The 24,385-nt window shown below is 42.5% G+C and overlaps 1 protein-coding gene across 6 annotated transcripts in view; it reads left to right on the top strand.

Moving 5' to 3' along the window:
* Window positions 1–24,385, top strand: part of dip2c (disco interacting protein 2 homolog C) — a 539,567-nt gene that overhangs the window by 402,630 nt on the left and 112,552 nt on the right. For all 6 annotated transcript variants that reach the window (XM_033044735.1, XM_033044743.1, XM_033044718.1 and 3 more), the window contains 8 exons: window positions 155–278; window positions 1,360–1,469; window positions 8,645–8,747; window positions 12,224–12,288; window positions 16,779–16,872; window positions 17,573–17,692; window positions 20,030–20,144; window positions 23,196–23,335. In XM_033044735.1, the coding sequence (XP_032900626.1) occupies window positions 155–278; window positions 1,360–1,469; window positions 8,645–8,747; window positions 12,224–12,288; window positions 16,779–16,872; window positions 17,573–17,692; window positions 20,030–20,144; window positions 23,196–23,335 (871 nt within the window). The remainder of the gene's footprint in view (window positions 1–154; window positions 279–1,359; window positions 1,470–8,644; window positions 8,748–12,223; window positions 12,289–16,778; window positions 16,873–17,572; window positions 17,693–20,029; window positions 20,145–23,195; window positions 23,336–24,385) is intronic.

The following is a 24,385-nucleotide window of genomic DNA, read 5'->3' as shown; positions in this document are numbered from 1 at the left end:
TTAAATGATAGTGCTTCTGGTTTAAAAAGTGTCCATCTTCCTCTTAAATCATGTCCTTCCTCTCCCACGTCAGCCTGAGGCCTTTTAACATTTTTAGTTCTGAAATTTGAAACGCTGCACAGGGTAAACTTGATTTTTCCTTGTTTCCAACCAGGATGCCGGAAGCCAACAAATCGGTTTTCTTTTGGGAAGTTGTGGTTCTACCGTTGCACTAACGAGCGATGCTTGTCATAAAGGCTTGCCGAAAACTCCAACAGGCGAGATCCTACAGTTTAAAGGTAATTGATGTTTATGTCTTTTAACTCCCTCTTTACTCCTTCTAAGTCGGTTGCAATATGTTGTGATTAACTTATTGGGCAAATCTGATTTCAACTATTCCCAGCTAACACCTGTAATTTCATGACTAGTGAAGTGTATTTTAGTTTTAGAGTTACAACATGGAAACAGGCTCATCGGCCCACTGAGTCTACACTGACTATCGATCATCCATTCACAAAGATTCTGTTATCCCACCTTCTCATCTACTCTCCACGCATTAGGGTCTATATTTTACAGAGGCCAATTAACCTACAAACACGCACATTTTTGGGATGTCGGTGGAAACTGAAGCACCCGGAAGAAACCCACATGGTTAAAGGGAGAGCGTGCAAACTCTACACAGAGAACACCCAGTCAGGATTGTGCCCGGGTCTCTAGCGCTGTGATGCAGCAGCTCTACTAGCTGTGCGACTGTGCTGCCCTATTTTCTTTGGTGTCTCACAGCACATTCCTCACAATATAACCTTGCATTGCCTTTCTTACACAAACTACTGGAGTAACACAGCCGGACAGGCAGCATCTCTGGAGAAAAGGAATAGGTGACGTTTGAGGTCAAGTCCTTTCTTCAGACTGAGTTCCAATGTCCCGATCCGAAACGTCACCTATCCATGTTCTCGACTGGAAACATCAACTATCCTCTTTTCTCTGCAGATGCAGCAGGACCCACTGAGCTCTTCCAGCAGTTTGATTTTGCTTCGCATTGCAGCACCTGCAGTCTCATGTCTCGATAAGCGAATTCTAGCTGAATCAGAACCATTAGGCTAACGGAATCAAGGGATATGGGGAGAAAGCAGGAACAGGGTACTGATTTTGGATGATCAGCCATGATCATATTGAATGGCGGTGCTGGCTCGAAGGGGCCGAATGGTCTACTCCTGCACCTATTTTGTATGTTTCCATAATGCCCTGACACCAACAAGGATCATAATCTAAATCTCAGCAATGATTTGAGTTGATCAGAGAATTGCTAAAGCACTTCACCTGGTAAAGATCATTTCAAAAAAGGATTGACTGATTCTGCATTTTGTCATTTGTTTTCAGGTTGGCCACGTTTGCTGTGGTTTGTCACAGAATCGAAGCACCTGTCAAAGCCTCCACGGGACTGGTTCCCTCACATCAAGGATGCAAACAATGACACTGCATACATTGAGGTGAGGCCGACTGAAATTCAGAGCAAAATGGTGTGTGACCAATAAATTAATGAATCCCATTCATAAATTTCCATTTGTAAGTACTGTTATCTTTTAAGATGTTCAAAAATACACATTAATGAAAAGATTAATTGCATTTTTTCTCCATTTGCTGGTGGTCTAATTTATGTTTTATTTTGCAACCCATGCTTAATGATGAGGATGCACTTATAAGGCTCAGGCTTCAAAGTTGATTGGTTGAATGAATGTAGTAGCCACACAGTCTAAATTACCCACTGATATAAATTAACGTTGTCGCTCAGAATTGTAATTCAATTATTTCAATTACCTTTCGACAAAAATATATCTAGGGTGAAAAAAGGACCAGTCAAATTTATATTATTGCTGACCTTTTTTAATTGTGTTTTCCTTAGATTTTTAGACTGGATTTTGAGACTTGAAATAAAGCTCTTCTTTTTGATTGGAATACAAGGCGTTCAATAGATAATATCTCAATATAATTCCATGAGGGCAGCTGCACTCCAAATTGGATGTTTGTGTAATGTATGAAGAGCGTTTGTAGGCTCTGGGCCAGCACTTGCTGGAGTGCAAAAGTATGAGGGGGAATCTTGTTGAGACCTACCACATAATCAGAGGGTTCGATGGAGTGGATGTGGAGAGGATGTTTCCAGCCAAGAATCATTGTCTGGAATATGACGTATTGTCATATGTCCCAGATAGAAAACTGAGAGTCTAGGACCAGAGGGCACAGCCTCAGAATAAAAGGACATACCTTTAGAATGGAGATGAGGAGGAATTTCTTTAGCCAGAAGGTGGTGAATCTGTGGAATTCATCACCACAGGCCAAGTTATTGGGTATTTTCAAACTGGAGATTGATAGGTTCTTGATTGGTTCTTGATTAATGAGGACATCAAAAGTTACGGGGAGAAGGCAGGAGAATGGGGTTGAGAGGGAAAAACTAATCAGCTATGATCGAATGGCGGAGAAGACTCGATGGGCCGAATGGCCTAATTCTGCTCTTACATCATATGGTATTATAATTGGGAGTCTTTGCATGAATGGTACATGGCAACATTTCACAGGCTTCTTCTACTTTGCTTCTATAACTTTACCAGAGCCCAATAAGACACTCCTGCCAGTATGAGAAAGCCACAGAGAAAATTCTCCTTGCATGACATTGTTGACCCGAGGAAAACTGTAATGTTGGCATCTTGTGCAAAACATGAAGCACTACAGGAACTCAGTGGGTCGGGTAGCATCTGTGGAGGAAATGTGCAGACAATGATTTGGGTCAGGACCCTTGTTCAGGTGGATTGTTTCGCGTTGGGAGCCTTCATCAGTTGGACTGAATCAGTCTGAGGAAAGGTGCCGACCCGAATCACCGTTTATCTATTCGCTCCAGCGATGCCGCCTGGGCTGCTGATTTCCTCCAGCACTGTATTTTGCATGATATTTGGTGGGTTTGCAACATCAACACAGGCAGTCTCCAGGTTACGTAAGGATTCCAATCCCTAAAGGGCCTGCCCCACTTGGGAGTCATTTGCGCATCATTTACGCGACATCATTTACGCGTCACGATGCACGACACGCGTGTGGTATGCATTATGCATGCATGGTGCGTGTTGACGTGGGCAGTGATGCGTGGTTGCGCACGGCGCCCCAGGATTTTGGGATGTACAAAATCTTCGCGCGCCATCTGCGTGATACGCAAATGACGTGCAAGTGGGACAGGCCCTTAACTCTGAAACGAGCAATTTCAATAAGGATCGATTAACATGAATCTTTTCCTGTTTAGTTACAGCGGTACAGAATCAATATGTCCCACATCCAAAGGCTCGTTTCCATGACCTTAAAGTATCAATGGATGTTAAAATTGTTTGATAAAGTGCTTTAAAGTGCTTTTCAATAAAAAAGATCAGCAAGACAGTTTCCAAAGCAATTCTCTGAAGTAGCCTCCTGCTCTGACCTGCCAGCCTGTATTCTTAAAGACAATGGTGCTTGTTTGATTTCTGAATTGTTTGAAGACTGGTTTCTTCTGAATGAAGTAGCTGCTATTTCATACCTCTGAAGATGTTTACATTTCCGTGGCCAACTTCCTACCTTGAAAACTTCTGAAAATATTTTGTGCGAGAATTTGCATAGAACTATGGCAGCCAGGCAGGAATATTGATAAGCATTGCATTTTTACAGGCCGAGATTTAATTTGTGTCTTTTGTCCATTCAGACGAGACTTGGTTTGGGAAGGGTAGATTCCTGCCGTGTTTCCTTCAAACAGAATTTAGCAGGACGGTTTTTATATAACAGCAAGCAATGAAACAGCAGATATGTTGAATACAACTTTTGTATCTTTCCTCACTCTGGAAGGCATTGCTAATATCTCTAAGATATCATATGGGGCTAATTTTAAGTAACATGGTAGAATTTACAAAAATAATCTATTATAAGGGATAAAGTATGTGTAGGAAGGAACTACAGATGCTGGTTTCCACTGAGAAACAAAATGCTGAAGTAATTCAACGGGACAGGCAGCATCTCTGGATGGAAAGAATGGGTGACGTTTTGGGTCGAGAACCTTCTTCAGACTGAGAGTGAAGGGAGAGGGAGACACAGAGGTATGGAATGTTAAGGTGTGAAAATGAGACATCAAGGGAGAAGTAGCTCCAGGAACATGCAGAATAAATCATTGTTAGCTAGGGTGAAGATGACAACAAAGGAAATTTAATGGGAAGACAGTCAGACTGGTCTGAGAACTAGGATAGGGGAGGGATGGAGAGAGAGGGAAAACAAGGGTTACTTGAAGTTAGAGAGGTCGATATACATACCATTGGGTTGTAAGCTGGGTTGTAAAATGTATTGGAGGCACTCAGAGGACTACAGGCAGACAAGCCACCATGACCCAATGTACTACACACCAGGGTCTTAAAGGAAGTAGCTGCAGAGATAATGGACTCATTGGTTTAAATTTATCAAGATTTGCTAAACTCAGAACCAGAGGATTGGCCAACAATCAATATGAATTGAAGATAGACACAAAGGCAGAGGCTGCATCTCTGGAGAGAAGGAATGGGTGACGTTTCAAATTGAGACTCTTCTTCTGAGACGTCACCCATACCTTCTCTCCAGAGATGCTGCCTGTCCCGCTGAGTTACTCTAGCATTTTGTGTGTCTCTTTGATTTAAACCAGCATCTGCAGTTCTTTCCTACACAATCAATGTGGATCCTTTGTTTAAGAAAAAGGTGGAAGTCGGGGAGTTTAACAACAGGTCGGGCAGTTTAACAACTATTATTGGCAAGATGCTAGCGTCAATAATCAAAGAATTGCTAGAGTTAATAATTAAAGAGGAAATAGCTAATTATTCAGGAAAGATAAATATAATTAAACCTGGTCGACATGATTTTATAAAAGGTAAAACTCATTTGACAAATTTGCTCAAATTCTTTGAGGACGTAACAGGGAGAGTTGACAGAGGGGAACCAGTCGAGGTAGTGCTTTTTGATTTCCAAAGAGGTATTTGACAAAGTGCCGCTTAGTAGGTTGGTACATAATTAAAAGCCTATGGTATCAGAGGTATTAGAATGTATTGTAAACTGGCTGTCTCAGAGGGAACTTTTTCAGCTAGAGAGTTGTGAATCTGATGAAGTTCTTAGGGCTAACGGAATCAAGGGATCTGGGGAGAGAACAGGAACGGGGTACTGATTCTGGATGATCAGCCATGATCATATTGAATGGCGGTGCTGGCTTGAAGAGCCGAATGGCCTACTCTTGTAACTATTTCCTATGTTTATATATCTATGTTTCTATGAAACAGAGAGTAGCAATGAAGGGGTCCTTTTCAAACTGGAAGAAGATAACTTGTGGAATAATGCAGGGATCAGTACTGGGCCTGCTATTGTTCACTATTTACATGAAGGGTCTGGTGGAGGAACAGAATGCTAGGTTTCTAAATTTGCTGATGATTTGAAAATAGGTGGAAGTGCATGTTGTGATAAGGATACTGTGATTCTGCAGCGCATTGAGTATCCAAATGTGCAACTAGAATTTCTACTAACATTTAACAGCCAAGACACAATAGGGTTTGGCAAAAGACTGCCAAATGGAGTTTAACATGGGGAGTGTGAGGTCTTGCACTTTGATAAGAGAAAACAAAAGGCAGATTATTATCTAAAAGGATAGAGAAATTGCAAGTAATGAAATAAAGAAGGATCGAGGAGTTTTAGCATGAATCGCAAGAAGTACTGTAACAGGAAGGTCCAACAAGAAGGCAAACAACATTTTGGCCTTCTTTACAAAGAGGTTGAAGTTTAAAAATAGGTGAGGCCTAGTGGTGAGGTCGAACCTCAAGTATTGAGTGTGAGTTGTGAGTCTGTGGAATTCTCTGCCTCAGAGGGCGGTGGTGACCGATTCCCTGGATACTTTCAAGAGAGAGCTAGATAGGGCTCTTAAAGATAGTGAAGTCAGGGGATATGGGGAGAAGGCAGGAACGGGGTACTGATTGGGGATGATCAGCCATGATCACATTGAATGGCGGTGCTGGCTTACTCCACCTATTGTCTATTGTCTATTGAATACATTTTTATTCCCATTACCTAAAAATTGATATGGTAACATTAGAGCCACTACTAAGGAGATTCACCGGCGTAATTCCTGGGATGAGAGTGTTGTCCTACCAGGAGAGACTAAACAATTTGGGCCTGTGTACTGTGGAGTTCTGAAGAATGAGGTGTGACCTTATTCAAGCACGTACGATCCGAAGGCAGCCCTGGTGGGTGAGGGAAACTGGATCATAGATATTATTTAAAGTGGAGGTCGGTGAATATTAGATAGAAGATGGACACAAAATGCTGGAGTAACTCAGCGGGACGGACAGCATCTCTGGATAGAAGGAATGGGTAACATTCACACAGTCAAGGGAGAGGGAGACACAGAGATGTGGAAGGGTAAGGTGTGAAAACGAGATATCAAAGGGGACGAAGCTCATGGAAAATGTAGAATAGATCATTGGTAGCTGGGGTAAATGGGCAATAGATCATTGGTAGCTGGGGTAAATGGGCAATAGATCATTGGTAGCTGCAACGAAGCATACACAGATGAAATGTTATCAGGAGGACAGTCAGACTGGTCATAGAATTAGGATAGGGAGGGAAGGAGGGAGAGAGAGAAAGCATGGGTTACTTGAAGTTAGAGAAGTCAATATTCATACTGCAGGGTTGTAAGCTGCCCAAGTGAATATATGAGGTGCTGTTCCTCCAATTTGCACTGGGCCTCATTCTGACAGAGAGGAGGCCCAGGACAGAAAGGTCAGCATGCGAGGAGGAGTTAAAGTGTTTAGCAACCGGGAGATTATGTAGGTTTACGCGGACTTAGCGGAGGTGTTCAGCAAAATGGTCGCCGAGTCTCTGATCTCACCGATATATGGGAGTCCTCGCCTGGACCAGTGAATACCATAGATGAGGCTGGAGTACATGCAAATGGTTATTAGATAGACTAGTATAATAGATAGAATATTACATAGACTGAATGGAGGGATAAATGGTGGGGCAGGATTGAAGTGCTTGATGGTTTAATCCTGCTACCTATATTATTTCGCTCTTGCAAGTTTTATGTAGAATAATTAGTTAGGTTGATTTCCAGGTCTGAAATAGCTTTGTAATCAGGAGATTGAAATTGCATCAGGCAGATAAGAGTCCAGTTCTAAATTGTATCACAGTGGAAAGATCATGAGATGTTATTAGGAGAAAAAAATAGATGTAGTGATCAGCAGGGGCTCATTTAAATGTCAGCATTCACAGGCAGTGGTGTACACTTTTATTCTCATTTATAGGGAAGTAGCAAATATATGCCAGACTTCTTTATTTTTCGAATTGTTGCACCTTTGGAACCATAGATACCATAGGTTTGGAGTCAAGATATGGGTGATTACTAGTGTTGAGTCTTTTAAATCTACTGTATTTTGCTCTATTCGCACTTGATATTTCTGTGACAGCAACCTTGACTTATAAAGCATTTTTAAAATGTAAAAACATTCTGCAGAGCTTCATAGAGGTGCAGAGGAAATTGTGCCATGGATTAGGAGTGTTTTGTTGGTTATCTGTCTTTGTATGGATATGACTGATAATGCACTATAAATATGTAAGAGCACAGAAATTGTCATTTTGTTTAATTCACCTTGTAATGTAGCGGGCAATTTTATTAAGTGTTCTTGGATTCATTTGGAAAAAAAAAATCAGTTTGATTTATACAGCAAAAGTAAATTTAGTCAAAATCTCTCTCTCTTTAAGCGAGATATTAACAATAAATATTTAAATGGAGCAAGAAAGTGCTTAAGTATAGCAGTGGATTGAAATGTTTCAGTGGACTTATTGGCGAAGTGGGTTTAATATAGAACAGTACGGCACAGGTAGGCACAAAAAGCTGATGTAGCTCGTCGGGTCAGACAGCATCTCTGGAGAAAAGGAATAGGTGATGTTTCGGGTCGAGACCCTTCTACCGACTCTGATAAGTCACCTATTCCTTTTCTCCAGAGATGCTGTCTGACATGCTGAGTTACTCCAGCATTTTGTGTCTATTTTCATTTTAAACCAGCATCTGCAGTTCCTTCCTACACAGCACAGCACAGGAGTGGGCTCTTCATCCAGGAATGTCTGTGCCAAAACCAATTGTGCCTATATTGTTAAATTTTATTTAATAATCAGCTGCGCACTTGGACACACTCACTCAGAGCGGCCAACCCACCCACCCATCCACCCACTCACCCTCCCTCCCTCACTTACTCACCCATTCACGCACCCATTCACTCCCTTACTCACTCACTCGCTCACTCGCTCACTCGCTCACTCACTCACTCACTCACTCGCTCACTCGCTCACTCACTCACCCGCTCACCCGCTCACCCGCACACCCGCTCACACTCACTCACACTCACTCACTCACTCACTCACTCACTCACTCACTCACTCACTCACTCACTCACTCACTCACTCACTCACTCGCTCACTCGCTCTCTCACTCGCTCGCTCGCTCTCTCGCTCACTCACCCGCTCACCCACCCACCCGCTCACTCACTCACTCACTCACTCACTCACTCACTCACTCACTCACTCACTCACTCACTCACTCACTCTCTCACTCAATCCCCAAATCCCTCAACATCTTTGGTCTGTTTTTTATTCTTAGTACAAGACGTGTAAAGATGGCAGTGTACTTGGTGTGACCGTGACCAGGATTGCACTCCTGACCCATTGTCAGGCCCTGACTCAAGCTTGTGCTTACACAGAAGGTAAGCGTTTATTTCCCTCTTCCGATTACTCAAAGCAAGTAAGACATTCACTGCAGTGCCACTTTGTTCTGAAGATGGTGAGACACCACACCTTGCACTAAAATGTACCGCAGTGTAAGTTGATACCTATATAGAAAGGGATGACCAGAATGCATGATAAGGGTGGGAATAAAATGCCAAGTGAAACCTACACTTGATTCCAGAATGAGTAGAATGTCATGAACTGAATAAATTGCAAACTATTAACAAATGCATTGATATTCATAATAATTCTCTTATCTATTTAACCTCTTGAAATTGCTAAAATACACACATTATCTTTTTCCAATGTGAATTTTCATTGAAAAATTTCCATTCCTTAATGTATGTTGATAATTTTGGGATATTAGTTTAGTTAAGTCTAGAGATACAGCGTTGAAACAGGCCCTTCGGCCCTCCAATGCCATGTCAACCATTGCTCACCCGTACCCTAGTTCTATGCTATCCCAGTTTTGCCTCCTGCACACTGAGGGTGATTTACAGAAGCCAATTAACCCACAGACCTGCACATCTTTGGAATGTGGAAGGAAACCGGAGCACCCAGAGAAAACCCAAACCGTCATCGGGGAGAACGTACTAACTCCATACCGACAGCATTTGTGGTCAGGATTGAACTGGTGCTGTAAAGCAGCAACTCTACCGCTGCACCACCGTGCTGCCCGAAATGGGTGAGGACTGGAGGAAATTATATAATTTCTTCCTATTTAGAAAGTTGGGAATATGCTGTTGACTGGCACCTGGTCTAGTTGATTTTTAGTCAATAATTAATAGGAAATCTGAGCCAGATATTTTCTCATCAGAGCTTATTTCCCACCCTATCCCCACCCTATTTACATGAGAGTATTAGGATTTGCTGTATGACTCCTTTTGAAAATGTTGCTGCTGGTTTAGACAAAATATTGTTCCTTGTTGAAGTATTCACTGTTGCTGAATTGTGTGGTTTCTCGTTTGCATTTCTCATTTTCAATGACACACAAGTAGGATATTCAGCCCATCTAGCCTATACTGTCTCTCGGAATAATTACCAGTCCCATTCCAACTTATCCTCCCACAGTACACCCTTATTCTTAGTCCTTAGTGGTGGATGTTAATTTGTGTTTATTGTGTGTTTTGTTGTTTATTATTATTACATGTATGACTGCAAGCAACAAAATTTCGTTCAGACCGAAAGGTCTGAATGACAAATAGAGGAATCTAATCTAATATAATCTAGACTCGAACAGCATGGAAACAGGCCCTTTGGCCCAACTTGTCCACGCAGACCAACAAGCCTCATCTGAACTAGTCCCACCTGACTGCGTTGGGACCATATACCTCTAAACCTATCCTATCCATGTACCTGTCCAATTGTTTTTTAAACGTTGTGAAAGTATCTGCCTCAACTACCTTCTCCAGAACCCGTTCCATATACCAGCCACCCAATGTGTAAAAAAATGTTTCTTATTCAATCTTTCCCCACTCACCTCAAACCTATGTCCTCGGGTTCTTGATGCCCCTACTCTGAGTAAAAGACTCTGTGCATTAACCTTATCTATTTCTCTCATGATCTTATGCACGTCTATAACTCCTGCGCTCTAAGGAATAAAGCCCCAGCCTGCTCAACCACTCCCTATACCTCTGGCCCTCAAGTCCTGGCAACATCCTCATAAATCTTCTCTGCACCCTTTCCAGCTTAACCACATCTTCTTCTGCCACCTACATAGATTTACATAGCTTACCAATTTACACTAGCCAACAAATCTACCAGCATGTCCTTGAAATATGGGAGGAAACCAGAGTAGACTGGAGAAATCTACATTGCCAGAGGGAGAACGTGCAAATTCTACGCAGCACTGGAGTTAGGTTCGAACGGAGGTTGTTGACATGGTACAGAACAGCAGCACTACTTGCTGCAACATTGTGCTCAGCTTCTTTTAAAGTCTCTATTAGTCATAGATGGAGTCATAGAGTGTTGCAGCGTGGAAACTGTAGACTCTTCAGCCCAACGTGCCCAATCCTGGCCAACATGTCCCAACTACACTAGTCCCACCTGCCAGCATTTGATCCATATCCCTCCAAACCTGTCCTTCCCATGTCTAACTGTCTCTTAAACATTGCGATAGTCCCAGCCTCAACTACCTCTATTGTTAAACTTGATTCAATATTTACAGCAGTCTGGTGCCACAGTATTTTCAATGACAATTTGCCAATTGAATGTTGAATAATTGATTGACAATAACACTGTCACATTTGAAATTTGTTTTTGTAGTCGATGCTTCTGTAAATGGCCACTGGAATTCTATTGATGGCCAAAGAGCCATTTTTATCACCTTCAAGTCACCTTATCAATCAAAACCCAAATTGCTATTTCTCAATAATTGATAATTAATACAAATTCCTGTCTAGATTTTGTACAAATAATAGTGTTCTAATAGAGAAAGGAAGTTATATAGTCACTAACCTTGAACATGTTTTGATTTTTTTCTTTAAAATCATTACCCTTCAAAATGATTGTTAATTATTCAAAATGAATGATAGAAATCAAGCAGAAATACAGAATGCTACAACAGGAAAAACTAGACTATTTAGAGTGCTCAATGGATGTATTCAGAAGCTTTTTAATACATTACTAAACTTCATCCAGGAAGTGAAACACAATAGAATCTCAGAGAAACATTTGCATAAAAGCTGTTCCAAAATATAATTGCAAGATTATCATGAAACGAAACACAGAGAAACGGTTCTCCTTAGTGTCTAATTTAGTTTAGTTTCGAGATGTAGCGTGGAAACAGGTCCTTCGGCCCACCAGGTCCACGCCGACCAGCGATCCCCGTACACTAGTTCTATCCTACACCTATCCTCAGGACAATTTACAGAAGCCAATTAACCTACAAACCTGCACGTCTCTGGAGTGTGGGAGGAAACTGGAGCACATGGGGAAAACCCACGTGGTCACAGGGAGAACGTACAAACTCCATACAGTTAGCACCATTAGTCAGGGTCGAACCCAGGTCTCTGGTGCTGCATCACTGTGCCACCACTGATGTGTATGCTGCACAGACCCAGTTCATCCTTGTACTGAGGTTGAGACATGGCCTCTGCCTTCATTCCAGTGAAACAAGGTAAAAACATATTGCAATTGTGCTAATATTTTGTTCAGTATTCATTTGCTTGTATTTGCCAATGGATGCACATGGAGCAATGGAACAAGAACTGAGGTACATCTGGTTGTAAAGAAACCAGCATTGAGTAATGTCACTCCGAGCATCCATTACATTCGCAACAAAAACTAAATAGTGTCCGGATGCATATCTCCCTTCAGAAAACAATGGGTACGAGCTGAAATTTTGAGAAAGTAATAAATAAGTGACATTTGAATTTGAAATGCAATATATTCTGTATTTTATTCTCTTCAGAAGCTTTACCTTAGCTGAGATAGTCTTATCTTTCTTAAACAGCGGAAACCATTGTAAATGTATTGGATTTTAAGAAAGATGTTGGCTTGTGGCATGGTATTCTTACGGTAAGCTTTTTATTACATTCATGTACGTGTATACAGCAGAATGTGTCAGTGTTATCCTTGGGTTGACGTTATGGGTTCCATCTGATAGGAATCATTTTGCATGGTGGCAATATAGGTCTTTCAGAGCAGGAGGAGGTCTTCAGTCCAACCAGCATGATTTTTGTTTCTCCCAACCAGGGGACCAATGCAACTTTGCTGACTTTGTTGCCATCCATTTCCATCTCACCTCTTCAGAATCACCTCAGTGTGGTTTTGGAATGAGTGTTGATTTCCTTGGGTTTGTGAGTGATGCTGCTGACATTCCTCACACTGGAACCATCTTTATACATTTTAATTTCTGCCATCTTATGTCCGCCTGACAATGGTCCTCAAAAAAACATTTTTTCCATATGATTTTGTCCTGGGTACAAGATGAACAGAAATTTTGATTTTACTTTTAGAAATATGAAAAAATAATTTTCACCAATAAAAATAGCGAGGTGGGCTCAGTGGACCAAAGTTCCTTTTTTTTCTGTGCAGATTATATTCCAACAGCCTTGAATAATCATGGATTTTATTTTTGACAGTATAAAACACTATCAGTTATTTTTAATCCATTGTAAACAAGCTCAGTTGTAAACCAGCACCTGCTATGCTCTGACGATCAAAATCATCAGTATAAGATTAATGCATTGGATTTTATCTTTTAATCAAGAAACTAGTGGTATTGGTATTTGTTTATTATTGTAAGGCGTACTGAGATACATTAAAAATGGTTGTTTTTTAGTACTATCCAGACCAATCATACCATAGTTCAGTTTAGTTTATTGTGACATGTATCGACCGAGGTACAGTGAAAAGCTTTTTGTTTTTTGTTGCGTGCTATCCAGCAAACGGAATGATTATACACGATTACAATCGAACCATCCCCAATATACAGATACATGATTACATGAGGTAATGCAAAAGAGAAAATAAACCAATCGCAGCACTGTTACTGCTGCTGTGTGGATATTAAAAAAAAAGTCCAATAGCTGCAATGAGGTAGATTGGAAGTTCGGGAATACATCCTGAGCTTATCAGTGATCCATTCAAGTGTCTGATTCCAGTAGGGAAGAATCTATGCTTCAGTCTGGTAGTGAATTTGTGTTGAGTTGTAGGCAGCAGCAATTTAAAAATGACATGAATGAAAAGATAACTAAGGAGAGCTCTGAGTGGGTGGTTTCCACAATGAGGCCTCAGGACATGATTAGTCTGAAAACCAGGGGTAAGATTTAGAAGATTCATGACATGACGCATAATGATGAAGCACCGTGCAATATGTGGGTTTCATACCACTTTGACGTGATAAAGAATTCTCTATACATATAAATATTATGCAGATTTGTTTTGGGTTTTTTCAAACTAGGAGCAGAAATGCTAATGTCGAAGTCGACAAATGTTAAGTGAACCCACTTGTGATGTGCTTGATAATTATATCCATATTTGAACCATTGCAGAGTAATGCACAGAGTGAAGGCTTGTCAGGCGCTGGCGGGTCCTTTACTGCCTACAGTTCCACCCCACACTAGACTTTTTTTATTCTCAAATTGTGCATAGAATTTAATGCAGACTTTGTGAAGAAAATTGTAGATTGACTTCTGTAAGAATGAGCTGTGGTTGGAAAAATTATGGAAAAACAAATTAAAAACGGAGATGCCCGACATCGCAAACAAAAAGTCAAATTGCTGGAGCTACTCAGCAAGTCAGGCAGCAGCTGTGGAGAGAAAATAAAAAAACAGCAAACATTTTAGATTCATAATTCATTGGAATTTGTATAGTTGGAAGTTAAATGTTTGTTTCATAGAATAGAGAGAGCAAATAGCAGATCTATGACAGATGGAGACCAAGGTAGACAGAATAAGATAAAGGGGAGGTGTGGGTGAGGATTGACACAAAATGCTGGAAGAACTCAGCGGACAGGCAGCAGCTCTGGAGAGAAGGAATGGGTGATGTTTTGGGTCAAGTCTCTTCTCAGGGAGGATACCAGCTGAGAGAGATAGTGAAAGCCTATCTATCACTGCTGCACCATACAGAGAGAACACAAAATGGTGCAACTGGCAACATCTGTGAAGGGAGAAGAGTTAACATGACCCACTGACGACAAATATTTTCATCAAAGCACCTGACAAAGGCAGCGCTGTCATTCTTTGGTGAACTGACCTCGATGTCATGGAGCCTGAATGCCTGCTCCATGGGCAGACCGCTGATTTGCAGGGGAGTGTAGTGTTCGAAGGTAATTTGAGGGAATGAGTTTAGCCAGGCACAGGAGGGTTGGAGTTGATGGGTACTGGTGGGGCCTGGAGGAAGAAGTGAGAAGACCTCACACTGTCCCTATGTGGGGTGGAGGCACAACAAGAATCGATATCCAGAGTAAAAATAACGTGTTTGGAACCAGGAAGCAGCCAGCGTGGCAAAGGGCACAGTGTGCCATGTGTACAAGTCAGTGGAAACTGGACAAGGGAAGAACGAAGAGCAACAAGTTGGATAAATGCAGTAAATAGACAATAGGTGCAGGAGTAGGCCATTCGGCCCTTCGAGCCAGCACCGCCATTCAATGTGATCATGGTTGATCATCCACAATCAGTACCCCGTTCCTGCCTTCTCCCCATATCCCCTGACTCCGCTATCGTTAAGAGCCCTATCTAGCTCTCTCGTGAATGTATCCAGAGAACCGGCCTCCACCGCCCTCTGAGGCATTACCTCCAATAATCCACTGTCGGACCATTCAGAAATCCCAATGGATCAGCATTTGGCTCAACAGGTGGCCTTTACTTCACTGCCCGTCTGCTCGCTGGGGCCTTGCTTCCCGCACTCATCCGTCCGCTCATCAGACCCTCAGTTTCCATCCTGTCTGCACACACACTGGGGTCCGGGACCCCACACTCCCCATCCACTCACTGGAGTCCCAAATCCCACACCCCACACACTGGGGTCCAGGTCCCCATGCTCCCATCCACTCATTGGGGTCCCAAACTCTACACTCCCCTATCCACTCACTTGGCTCCAGTTCTCCACAGTCCCCACACTGGGCTCCAGTTCCCCACACTCCCCACACTGGGATCCCGTTCCCCACACTCCCCACACTGGGATCCCGTTCCCCACACTCCCCATCACTGGGGTCCCGTTCCACGTCACTCACTGGAGTCCGGGTCCCCACGCTCCCCACCCACTAGTCACTGGGGCTCCAGTTCCCTCCTCCAGTGCTCCATCTCCTGCACACTGCTCCACTCCTCGGGGCACTGATTCACGCTCTTCCCATCCTTGGTTCTCACACACTCGCTGTCCACTGACTGAGCCCTCAGTACCCATAATCTCTGAAAAATCTCCGCAGCCCTGAGTTCCCTTGTTGCCTTTAAATCTATTGGATTCATGGAATTGTACCCGTGTAACATCTCACAAATAAGTGAATTGGAAGTGTGTTGCACCATTAATAAATCAAAATATAATAGTCTGCAAAGATTGCTAACCCAGCACCACCAATGTCCCGAGCATGCCAGATTAACAGAGTTTTACTGCAAATTCTGTGGGGCAAGAGCAGTTATAAACGATATCAGGACTGCCTTGGCGAGGAGGTAGAAGTGGACAGGGCAGATTGAAAGACTATGTCTCGAGGAAGTAAGGCCAGTGAGTGGGAGATAATGGCCTGATGTTATCTGGTCTGTAGTAGGGTTTCTTAGTCTGATGAAGTTTCTTGACCCAAAACGTCACCCATTCCTTAGCTCCGGAGATGTTTCCTGACCCGCTGAGTTACTCCAGCATTTTGCGTCTGTCTTCGGTGTAAACTAGCATCTGCAGTTCCTTTTTACTCATATTGTCTTTCTTGATCTCCACCAATCACAGACGTTCCCTCCACCCCCTCCCCTTTCTCCACTTCTTGAAACTGGTTTGTTTTCTAACTTTTTCCAGTTCTGGTGATAGATCAGTGAGCTGAAGCATTTACTGATTGTCTCTTTTCCAGAGATAGTGCCTGACCTTGCAAAGTATTTCCAGAAATGTCTGGTTTTATCGTGGAAAATGACGAGCTTAGTTATTACGTGGCTTCACCCTGCTCAAAGCAAGTTGGTGTGAGATCTTCACTTGATGGACATTAGTGGGGGTTTCCTTTAATTTTCAATATAAGTAGATTGAGGTATTTGAATCTAATCGATGTAAGAAAATAGGAAGAATATTGGATTTGAGTTGGATTGAGGTTGTGATTTGGGAGCCTGTCATGAAATGTTTATGCAGGTTATTTAATTGGCAAATGTGTCAAATGGCATCCAATAAAAATAGACGCACTTCCACTACAACCTACAACTGGTTTGGTCTGCTTAAACATTCCGGCACTGATGAAGCTTCAAGTACTTCATTTTCTTGTATCGGCGGGTGGTTTGACAATGAAAGAATGTTTAATGATTCTGCGATGCTCACCCATGAAGTACTATTTCTGAGTGTAATATTTTCTTACCATGTTTTACTGTGCCCCTCAGAGTGTTATGAACATGATGCATGTAATCAGTATCCCATATTCATTAATGAAGGTGAACCCCCTGTCATGGATACAGAAAGTCTATGCATATAAGGGTAAGTTTAACCACAATCGTGCTCAAGGAATTATTTAAAGATAATACCAGATTCTTGATTTCACATTGAAATAGCCTTCTATGGAAACATAGAAAATAGGTGCAGGAGTAGGCCATTCGGCCCTTCGAACCTGCACCGCCATTCAATATGATCATGGCTGATCATCCAACTCAGTATCCTGTACCTGCCTTCTCTCCATACCCCCTGAACCGTTAGCCACAAGGGCCACATCTAACTCCCTCTTAAATATAGCCAATGAACTGGCCTCAACTACATTCTGTGGCAGAGAATTCCAGAGATTCACCACTCTCTGTATGAATTTCTTTTTCTCATCTCGGTCCTAAAAGATTTCCCCCTTATCCTTAAACTGTGACCCCTTGTTCTGGACTTCCCCAACATCGGGAACAATCTTCCTGCATCTAGCCTGTCCAACCCCTTAAGAATTTTGTAAGTTTCTATAAGATCCCCCCTCAATCTTCTAAATTCTAGCGAGTACAAGCCGAGTCTATCCAGTCTTTCTTCATATGAAAGTCCTGACATCCCAGGAATCAGTCTGGTGAACCTTCTCTGTGCTTCCTCTATGGCAAGATTTGATTGTGAACGTAAAAATCTGTGCAGATTAATGGTAAGATTTGAGTTTCACTTTGTTAAGAAGACTGATTTTGGTGAGAATGATGCATTCCATTCCCTGTCTTTCCAGCCAAAGTGGCTTGCGTGAAGTCCAGGGATATGCATTGGGCCTTGGTGGCACACAGGGATCAGCGAGACATCAACCTCACCTCACTGCGGATGCTCATAGTTGCAGATGGAGCCAATCCTTGTAAGTAGCCACCTTTCTCAAAAAATGCCCTCTAGTGTAAAGCAAATCACATTTCACATGGCTTGAAAATGCAGCTTTCAATGGTTCAAGCCCAATGTAGTATTTATAGACTGTGAAAAATGCTTTCAAATGCAATTTTGGAACAATCAACCCCCATGGTTTTCAATGCTCTCACCCTCTGAGAAAATAAAAAGTGGCAGCAGAGTACTGTAATTGACAGCAGACATCAGTGGCTTTGCAGAATAATGCAAGGGACATTATTTTTGATGTGGGATTACCATGCTAAGTGTTATTTTATAACGTTGATAATAAATAACAATGATTACCACTAAGTTGATCTGGAGAACAACATGCATCTAAACCTATCCTATCCATGTGCCTGTTCAAATGTTTATTAAACCTTGCGATAGTGTCTGCCTCAATTACCTCCATCAGCAGCTCGTTCCATATGCCTACTACCCCTTGTGTAAAAAATATGTTGCACCTCAGGTTCTTATTAAATCTTTCCCCCCTCACCTTAAACCTATGTCTGCTGGTTCTTGATTCCTCTACTCTGGGTAAAAGGCACTGTGCGTGTACCTGATCTATTTCTCTCATGATTTTGTACACCTCTATAAGATCACCCCTCATCTTCCTATACTCGAGGGAATAAAGTCCCAGCCTGCCTCTACTTCTCCCTACACCTGTGGCCCTCGAGTCCTGACAACATCCTCGTAAATTTTCTCTGCACCCTCGACTGCTTCTACTGGGAAGGAAAAAAATCAGTGGAGATTTAGGAGTGCCACAGCCTCCAATTTTTCCTTCAAATTGCCTGTTAGAAACATAGTAAAATAGGTGCAGGAGTCGGGCATTCAGCTCATCGAGCCAGCACCGCCATTCAATATGATCATGGCTGATCATCGAAAATCAGTACCCCCGTTCCTGCTTTTTCCTCATATCCCTTGATTCCTTTAGCCCTAAGAGCTAAATCTAACTCTCTCTTGAAAACTTTTGTGCAGACTTGGCAACTTTTCATTATTCCTTGATCACAATTGGGGGTAAAGGCCAGAACTTGCTCCCTTACAGTACTAGTCTGCAATTGTTCAGTGAGACTATGGTTTTGAGTATTAACTAAGGTTATTTAATTTACTTTGGTTTCATTTATTATTGTCACTTGTATAGTGACAAGCTTTTGTTTGCGTGCGATCCAGTCAAAGAAACGACTATACAGGAATACAAGCAAGCCGTTCATATTGCACAGAGAAAAGGATAAAAGGCTACAACTTTTAGTGCAAAGATGTAATATTGAAGTCCGATAATGTCCGATTAAAGATAGTTGAAAGGTCGTGAATGAGTTAGATGGGAGGTCAAGACTACACTCTAGCTGATGAGAGTTGCCTGATAACAGCTGGGAATAAACTGTTCCTTAATCTGGATGTAAATGTTTTCAAACTTCTGTACATCTTGCCTGATGGGAATGGGGAGAAGAGGGAGTGACTGCATGTGACTAGTCCTTGAATATGCTGGCGGCCTTGCTGAGGCACCATGAAGTGTAGATAGGTTCAATGGAAGGAAGGCAGGTTTGTGTGATGGTCTGGGCAACGATCTGCAATTTCTTGCCGTCTAGGATGGAACTGTTCCCAATTTTACCATTGCTTGTGATTTTACCATTCTGGTGACATTCTGGTGGACAAAAGGACAGTGTGTGCTGAGTAACTCAACAGGTCAGGCAGCATCTGGATAGGTGACATTTCAGGTCGAGACTCTTCTTTAGTCTGAAGACTACCTGGCCTGCTGAGTTGCTGCCTAGCATTTTGTATCTTTTAGTATATTAACCAGCATCTGCAGTTCCTTGTTTCAACATTCTGGTGGATCGTTGTTGCATTTGTTTCAAGGTCAGGTAATTTTCTTTAACTTCTGTTCCTAAAAGCAAATACGCTGTTTCAGAGAGGATCTGAACAAGACCCTGCTCAATAAAGCATAACTCATCTCTTTTGTATTACAGGATTTTGTGAAATAAAGGCCAGCATTCCTTGTCCATTTTCATAGCTTGTTTTATCACCATTATTTTCATGCCTTTTTCCATGGTGATTGTATGTTGAATAGTTTAAGGACACTTGGGTCAAAAAACCCAAAAAGGACTCATTGTCAGAGTTATTTCCTTTTTTGAAAGTGAACAGTCAGTTTTGTTCCCAAATTCAAATGGCCTCATCATACATGTAAGTTAGTTGTAAGCCTGCATTTAATTTTCACGTAGCAATAAGGAAAAAAACAATGTGCCTTGCAATGTGCGATCTAGATTGGTACGTAAATTGTTCAAAGTTATTCTAAAATGTTGTGATTGTTTTGGCTCCTTAGGGTCCATTTCTTCTTGTGATGCATTCCTGAATGTTTTCCAAAGCAAAGGATTGCGTCCTGAAGTAATCTGCCCTTGTGCCAGTTCACCTGAAGCGCTTACTGCAGCTATCCGCAGGTATGTCATTGATTTATGGAATGTTTTAAGTAGATGGAGTAAGTTTTAGCATCTCACAAAATGTTTTGGCGACTGGCCATTGTTTATTAAATGTGCAGCTTTCAATTGACAAACTAATTCAGATATTAACAATTGTGGTACATTATTCATCATTCACTAATACTCATCCTGCCTTGCTCTACATAGTCTTTCTGACTACAGGTATACACAGTAAATGGCTTCACGCTATTAACCACTATTAAGACTACAGGGCCTGTTCCACTTGGCTGTCTTTTGCACTTAGTTTACGCGACATCATTTACGCGTCACGACGCACATCGTGACACGCACGTGATGCGCCCATGGTGCACATTACGCATGCATGGTGCGCGATGACATAGGCAGTGACTCGCGGCCGTGTGAGGCATCACAGGATTTTGTGATGTACAAAATCTTCGCGTGCCATCTGTGTGTCGTGCAAATGATGGCCAAGTGGGACAGGCCCTTAAGCAAACAAAATGCTTCCCATCATTAACTGAGGAAAAATCAGTGTGGTGCAGGATAAAGTGAAAATCTCTGCCTTCTTTTCCTTAGAAATCAGAAGCGTTTTAACTTGCTGATGTTTGCAGTGGGAAAATAGAAATATCCGTTTGGATTCGGTCTTGAATTCCAGACTTCTGTATATCCACCAAATTAACAGGTCGGGCGGCATGGCGATGTAGCGGTAAAGCTACTGTCTTACAATGCCAAGTGTTTAAGAAGGAACTGCAGATGCTGGAAAAATTGAAGGTAGATAAAAATGTTGGAGAAACTCAGTGGGTGAGGCAGCATCTATGGAGCAAAGTAAAAGGTGATGTTTCGGGTTGAGACCCTTCTTCAGGTCTGAAGAAGAGTCTCGACCCGAAACGTCATATTTTCCTTCGCTCCATAGATGCTGCCTCACCCACTGAGTTTCTCCAGCATTTCTGTCTTACAATGCCAGAGACCCAGGTTCGATCCTGGCCACAGGTGCTTGTGTGTACAGTTTGTACATTCTCCCCATGACCTGCATGGGTTTTCTCCGAGATCTTTGGTTTCCTCCCACACTTCAAGGACGTACAGGTTTTTGTAGGCTAATTTGCTTGGTATAAATGTAAAATTGTCCCTAGTGTGTATCGGGTAGTGTTAATGTGCGGGGATCGCTGGTTGGTGCAGACTCAGTGGGTCGAAGGGTCTGTTTCCGCACTGTATCACTAAACTAGCCTAAACTGAACTAAAAAGATCTGTCTCACCATTGAGGAATTAAACACACTTGAACAATTGTTGCATTGTTGACCCACGTCATTCTTCACAACATGCTCTATGTTTCAATGGTCCTTTATTGTCACAAGTACCTAGGTACAGTGACATTTCTTTTTTGCATGCAGTTCAGTCAAGATCTTACTGTACATAGACACAACCACACTTATGTACAAGAGTTGAAGAATAACAGCAATCAACTGCAGAAGCTGATTTAAACCAAAGATAGACACAAAAGGCTGGAGTAACTCAGCGGGTCAGCCAGCATCTCTGGAGAAAAGGCGACGTTTTGGGCCGATACCCTTCTTCAGACTGAGAGTCAGGAGAGAGGGAAACGAGAGATATAGATGGTGATCTAGCCCACCGCCAACAATGGACCATTGTGGGCTCCACCGTTCCTTGATCATCGTTTCCTTTTACATATCTTTCATTGATTAGAACTATATCTCTCCATATCACCATCTAAATTTCTCGTTTCCCTTTACCCCTGAATCTCAGTCTGAAGAAGGGTCTCGACCCGAAACATCACCTATTCCTGTTCTCCTGAGATGCTGCCTGACCCGCTGAGTTACTCCAGCTTTTTGTGTCTATCTGCAAGAATAGTAGATTACACTGAAGCAAGTTCAAGTTCAAGTTCAAGTTCAAGTGAGTTTATTGTCATGTGTCCCTGTATAGGACAATGAAATTCTTGCTTTGCTTAAGCACACAGAAAATAGTAGGCATTTACTACAAAACAGATAAATGTGTCCATATACCATGATATAAATATATACACACATGAATAAATAAACTGATAGTGCAAATAACAGAAAGTGGTTGGTAATAATCAGAGTTTTGTCCGAGCCAGGTTTAATAGCCTGATGGCTGAGGGGAAGTAACTATTCCTGAACCTGGTTGTTGCAGTCTTCAGGCTCCTGTACCTTCTACCTGAAGGTAGCAGGGAGATGAGTGTGTGGCCAGGATGGTGTGGGTCTTTGATGATACTGCCAGCCTTTTTGAGCCAGCGACTGCGATAAATCCCCTCGATGGAAGGAAGGTCAGAGCCGATGATGGACTGGGCAGTGTTTACTACCCAAGTGCACAAGAGTTGCCTCGCTCCTGGCGCCAGCTTGTGACCTTGAAGTTCAAAGTTGTTAGAGATGTAGTCTTAACTTGGCCATAAAGGTCCGTTGTCCTGGTCACACCACGGTTGTAGTTAGTCAAGTCAAGTCAAGTCACATTTATTTATATAGCACATTTAAAAAACAACTCTCGTTGGCCAAAGTGCTTTACATTTGTTATAAGAATAGTATAAACAAACTACATACATATATACATATAGCCCTCGCTCAGTGGACGTCAGGAAAGGCTTGGGAGTATAGATATGTCTTTAGTCTTAACTTAAAGGAGTCGATGGAGGGGGCAGTTCTGATGGGAAGGGGGATGCTGTTCCACAGTCTAGGGGCTGCAACCGCAAAGGCGTGGTCGCCCCTAAGCCTATGCCTAGACCGCGGGATATTCAGCAGCCCCAAGTCGGCCGATCTGAGGGACCTGGTGGGTATTTTAGATGAGAAGACTTTTAATGTAGGAGGGGGCAAGCCCATTGAGGGCTTTGTAGACATGGAGGAGGGTCTTGAAATGTATACCGAACCGTTGCAATGGTCAGCCTGGCCACAACAAGGCTGTTGACGTCCTCCACCGCCGCTCCGTGCCGCTGCAGGCTGCCTCAGATCCGCGTGCTCTGCTCCAATTTTGTAAATCACTCTGTAGAAAATATATTTTCCATTCAGTTTTAAGCGTGTGAATGTATTTTAGGCCGACAGATGATACCAACCAGCCTCCTGGTCGAGGCGTCCTCTCTATGCATGGCCTGAGTTATGGGGTGATAAGAGTGGACTCTGAAGAGAAGCTGTCTGTTCTGACTGTGCAAGACGTTGGAATGGTGATGCCCGGAGGTATGGCTTGATGGAATACATTTATTTTATTGCTTTATCAACTCAACATGGAGATTAAGCTAATCAGCTTTAAATGGATTGTGGCTTGCGCTATGTTTTTCAAAAATATTTCACTAAATTATTAAAATATCAGTGAATTATTAAAGGCATATTTTAAAATAAACTGGTGTGCACACAACAAATACAACAGCAATGTTTAGGAAGATGGTGCCTGTAGAATACATTTCCATGTTAATTGTGTTTTAACAGTTAGCCGGTGAATAGAGATGTTTAAATGAATAGTTTAATTAATTATTACATTATGTTTGGTGTGAGGTTAATTTTCTCGTTGTGCGCCCTTGACTGCTACTTACAGACTTAATTTCTTTTAATGCATAATTATCTTACAAATTTCTAAGTGAACACCTGATATCAGAAAGCAGTCTGTGAAAATGGCAACACTGAGAGTGGCCACTTTATCTAGCCAGTCCCTGTTACTGGTCTAATGGGCCTGCCCCACTTAGGCGGCTTTTTAGGCGAGTGCAGGAGACTATGCAGTCGCCTCATGGTCGCCACATGGTCGCAGGTGGTTGCCAGGGAGTCGCCTTCATGGTCGTGAGCAGGTCCCGCATTCTGGGAACTAGTCGCGGCCTCATTATGGTCGTCCTGAATTTTTCAACATGTTGAAAAATTAGCGGCGACTAGAATAAAGCCGCCATGGAGAGTAGCGAGAATTCTCGAGCCGGAGGTGGGTCGCCAGGAGGTCCTAGTGGGTTGCCAGGAGGTCGAAGGTTCTCGGAGGTTGTATCCCATGATGGACCGGTGAATTTCATTGGCTCATAGGGGGAAAAAAGGTAAGCAGTAGTTTTCAGAACCAAGGAACCAACCGGTAAAATGTTAAATGTCCGCCGAGCTTCACAGCCGTGTATCTCTGGCTTCTTAAAAGTTGGCTCCACTCATTCTCCCCCCTCTCCACCTCTTTTAAAGGACTTACCGTACACTGTGTTTAGCCGTTTTTTTACCACGCCAACCTTCCTGCCCATGACGGTGTGTGTCTGTTTCACCTTGGCT

Source organism: Amblyraja radiata, chromosome 2, assembly GCF_010909765.2.
Source record: "Amblyraja radiata isolate CabotCenter1 chromosome 2, sAmbRad1.1.pri, whole genome shotgun sequence".
Taxonomy (NCBI): Eukaryota; Metazoa; Chordata; class Chondrichthyes; order Rajiformes; family Rajidae; genus Amblyraja; species Amblyraja radiata.
The sequence above is the reverse complement of the archived record's forward strand: the minus strand, read 5'-3'. Positions and strand labels throughout refer to the sequence as shown.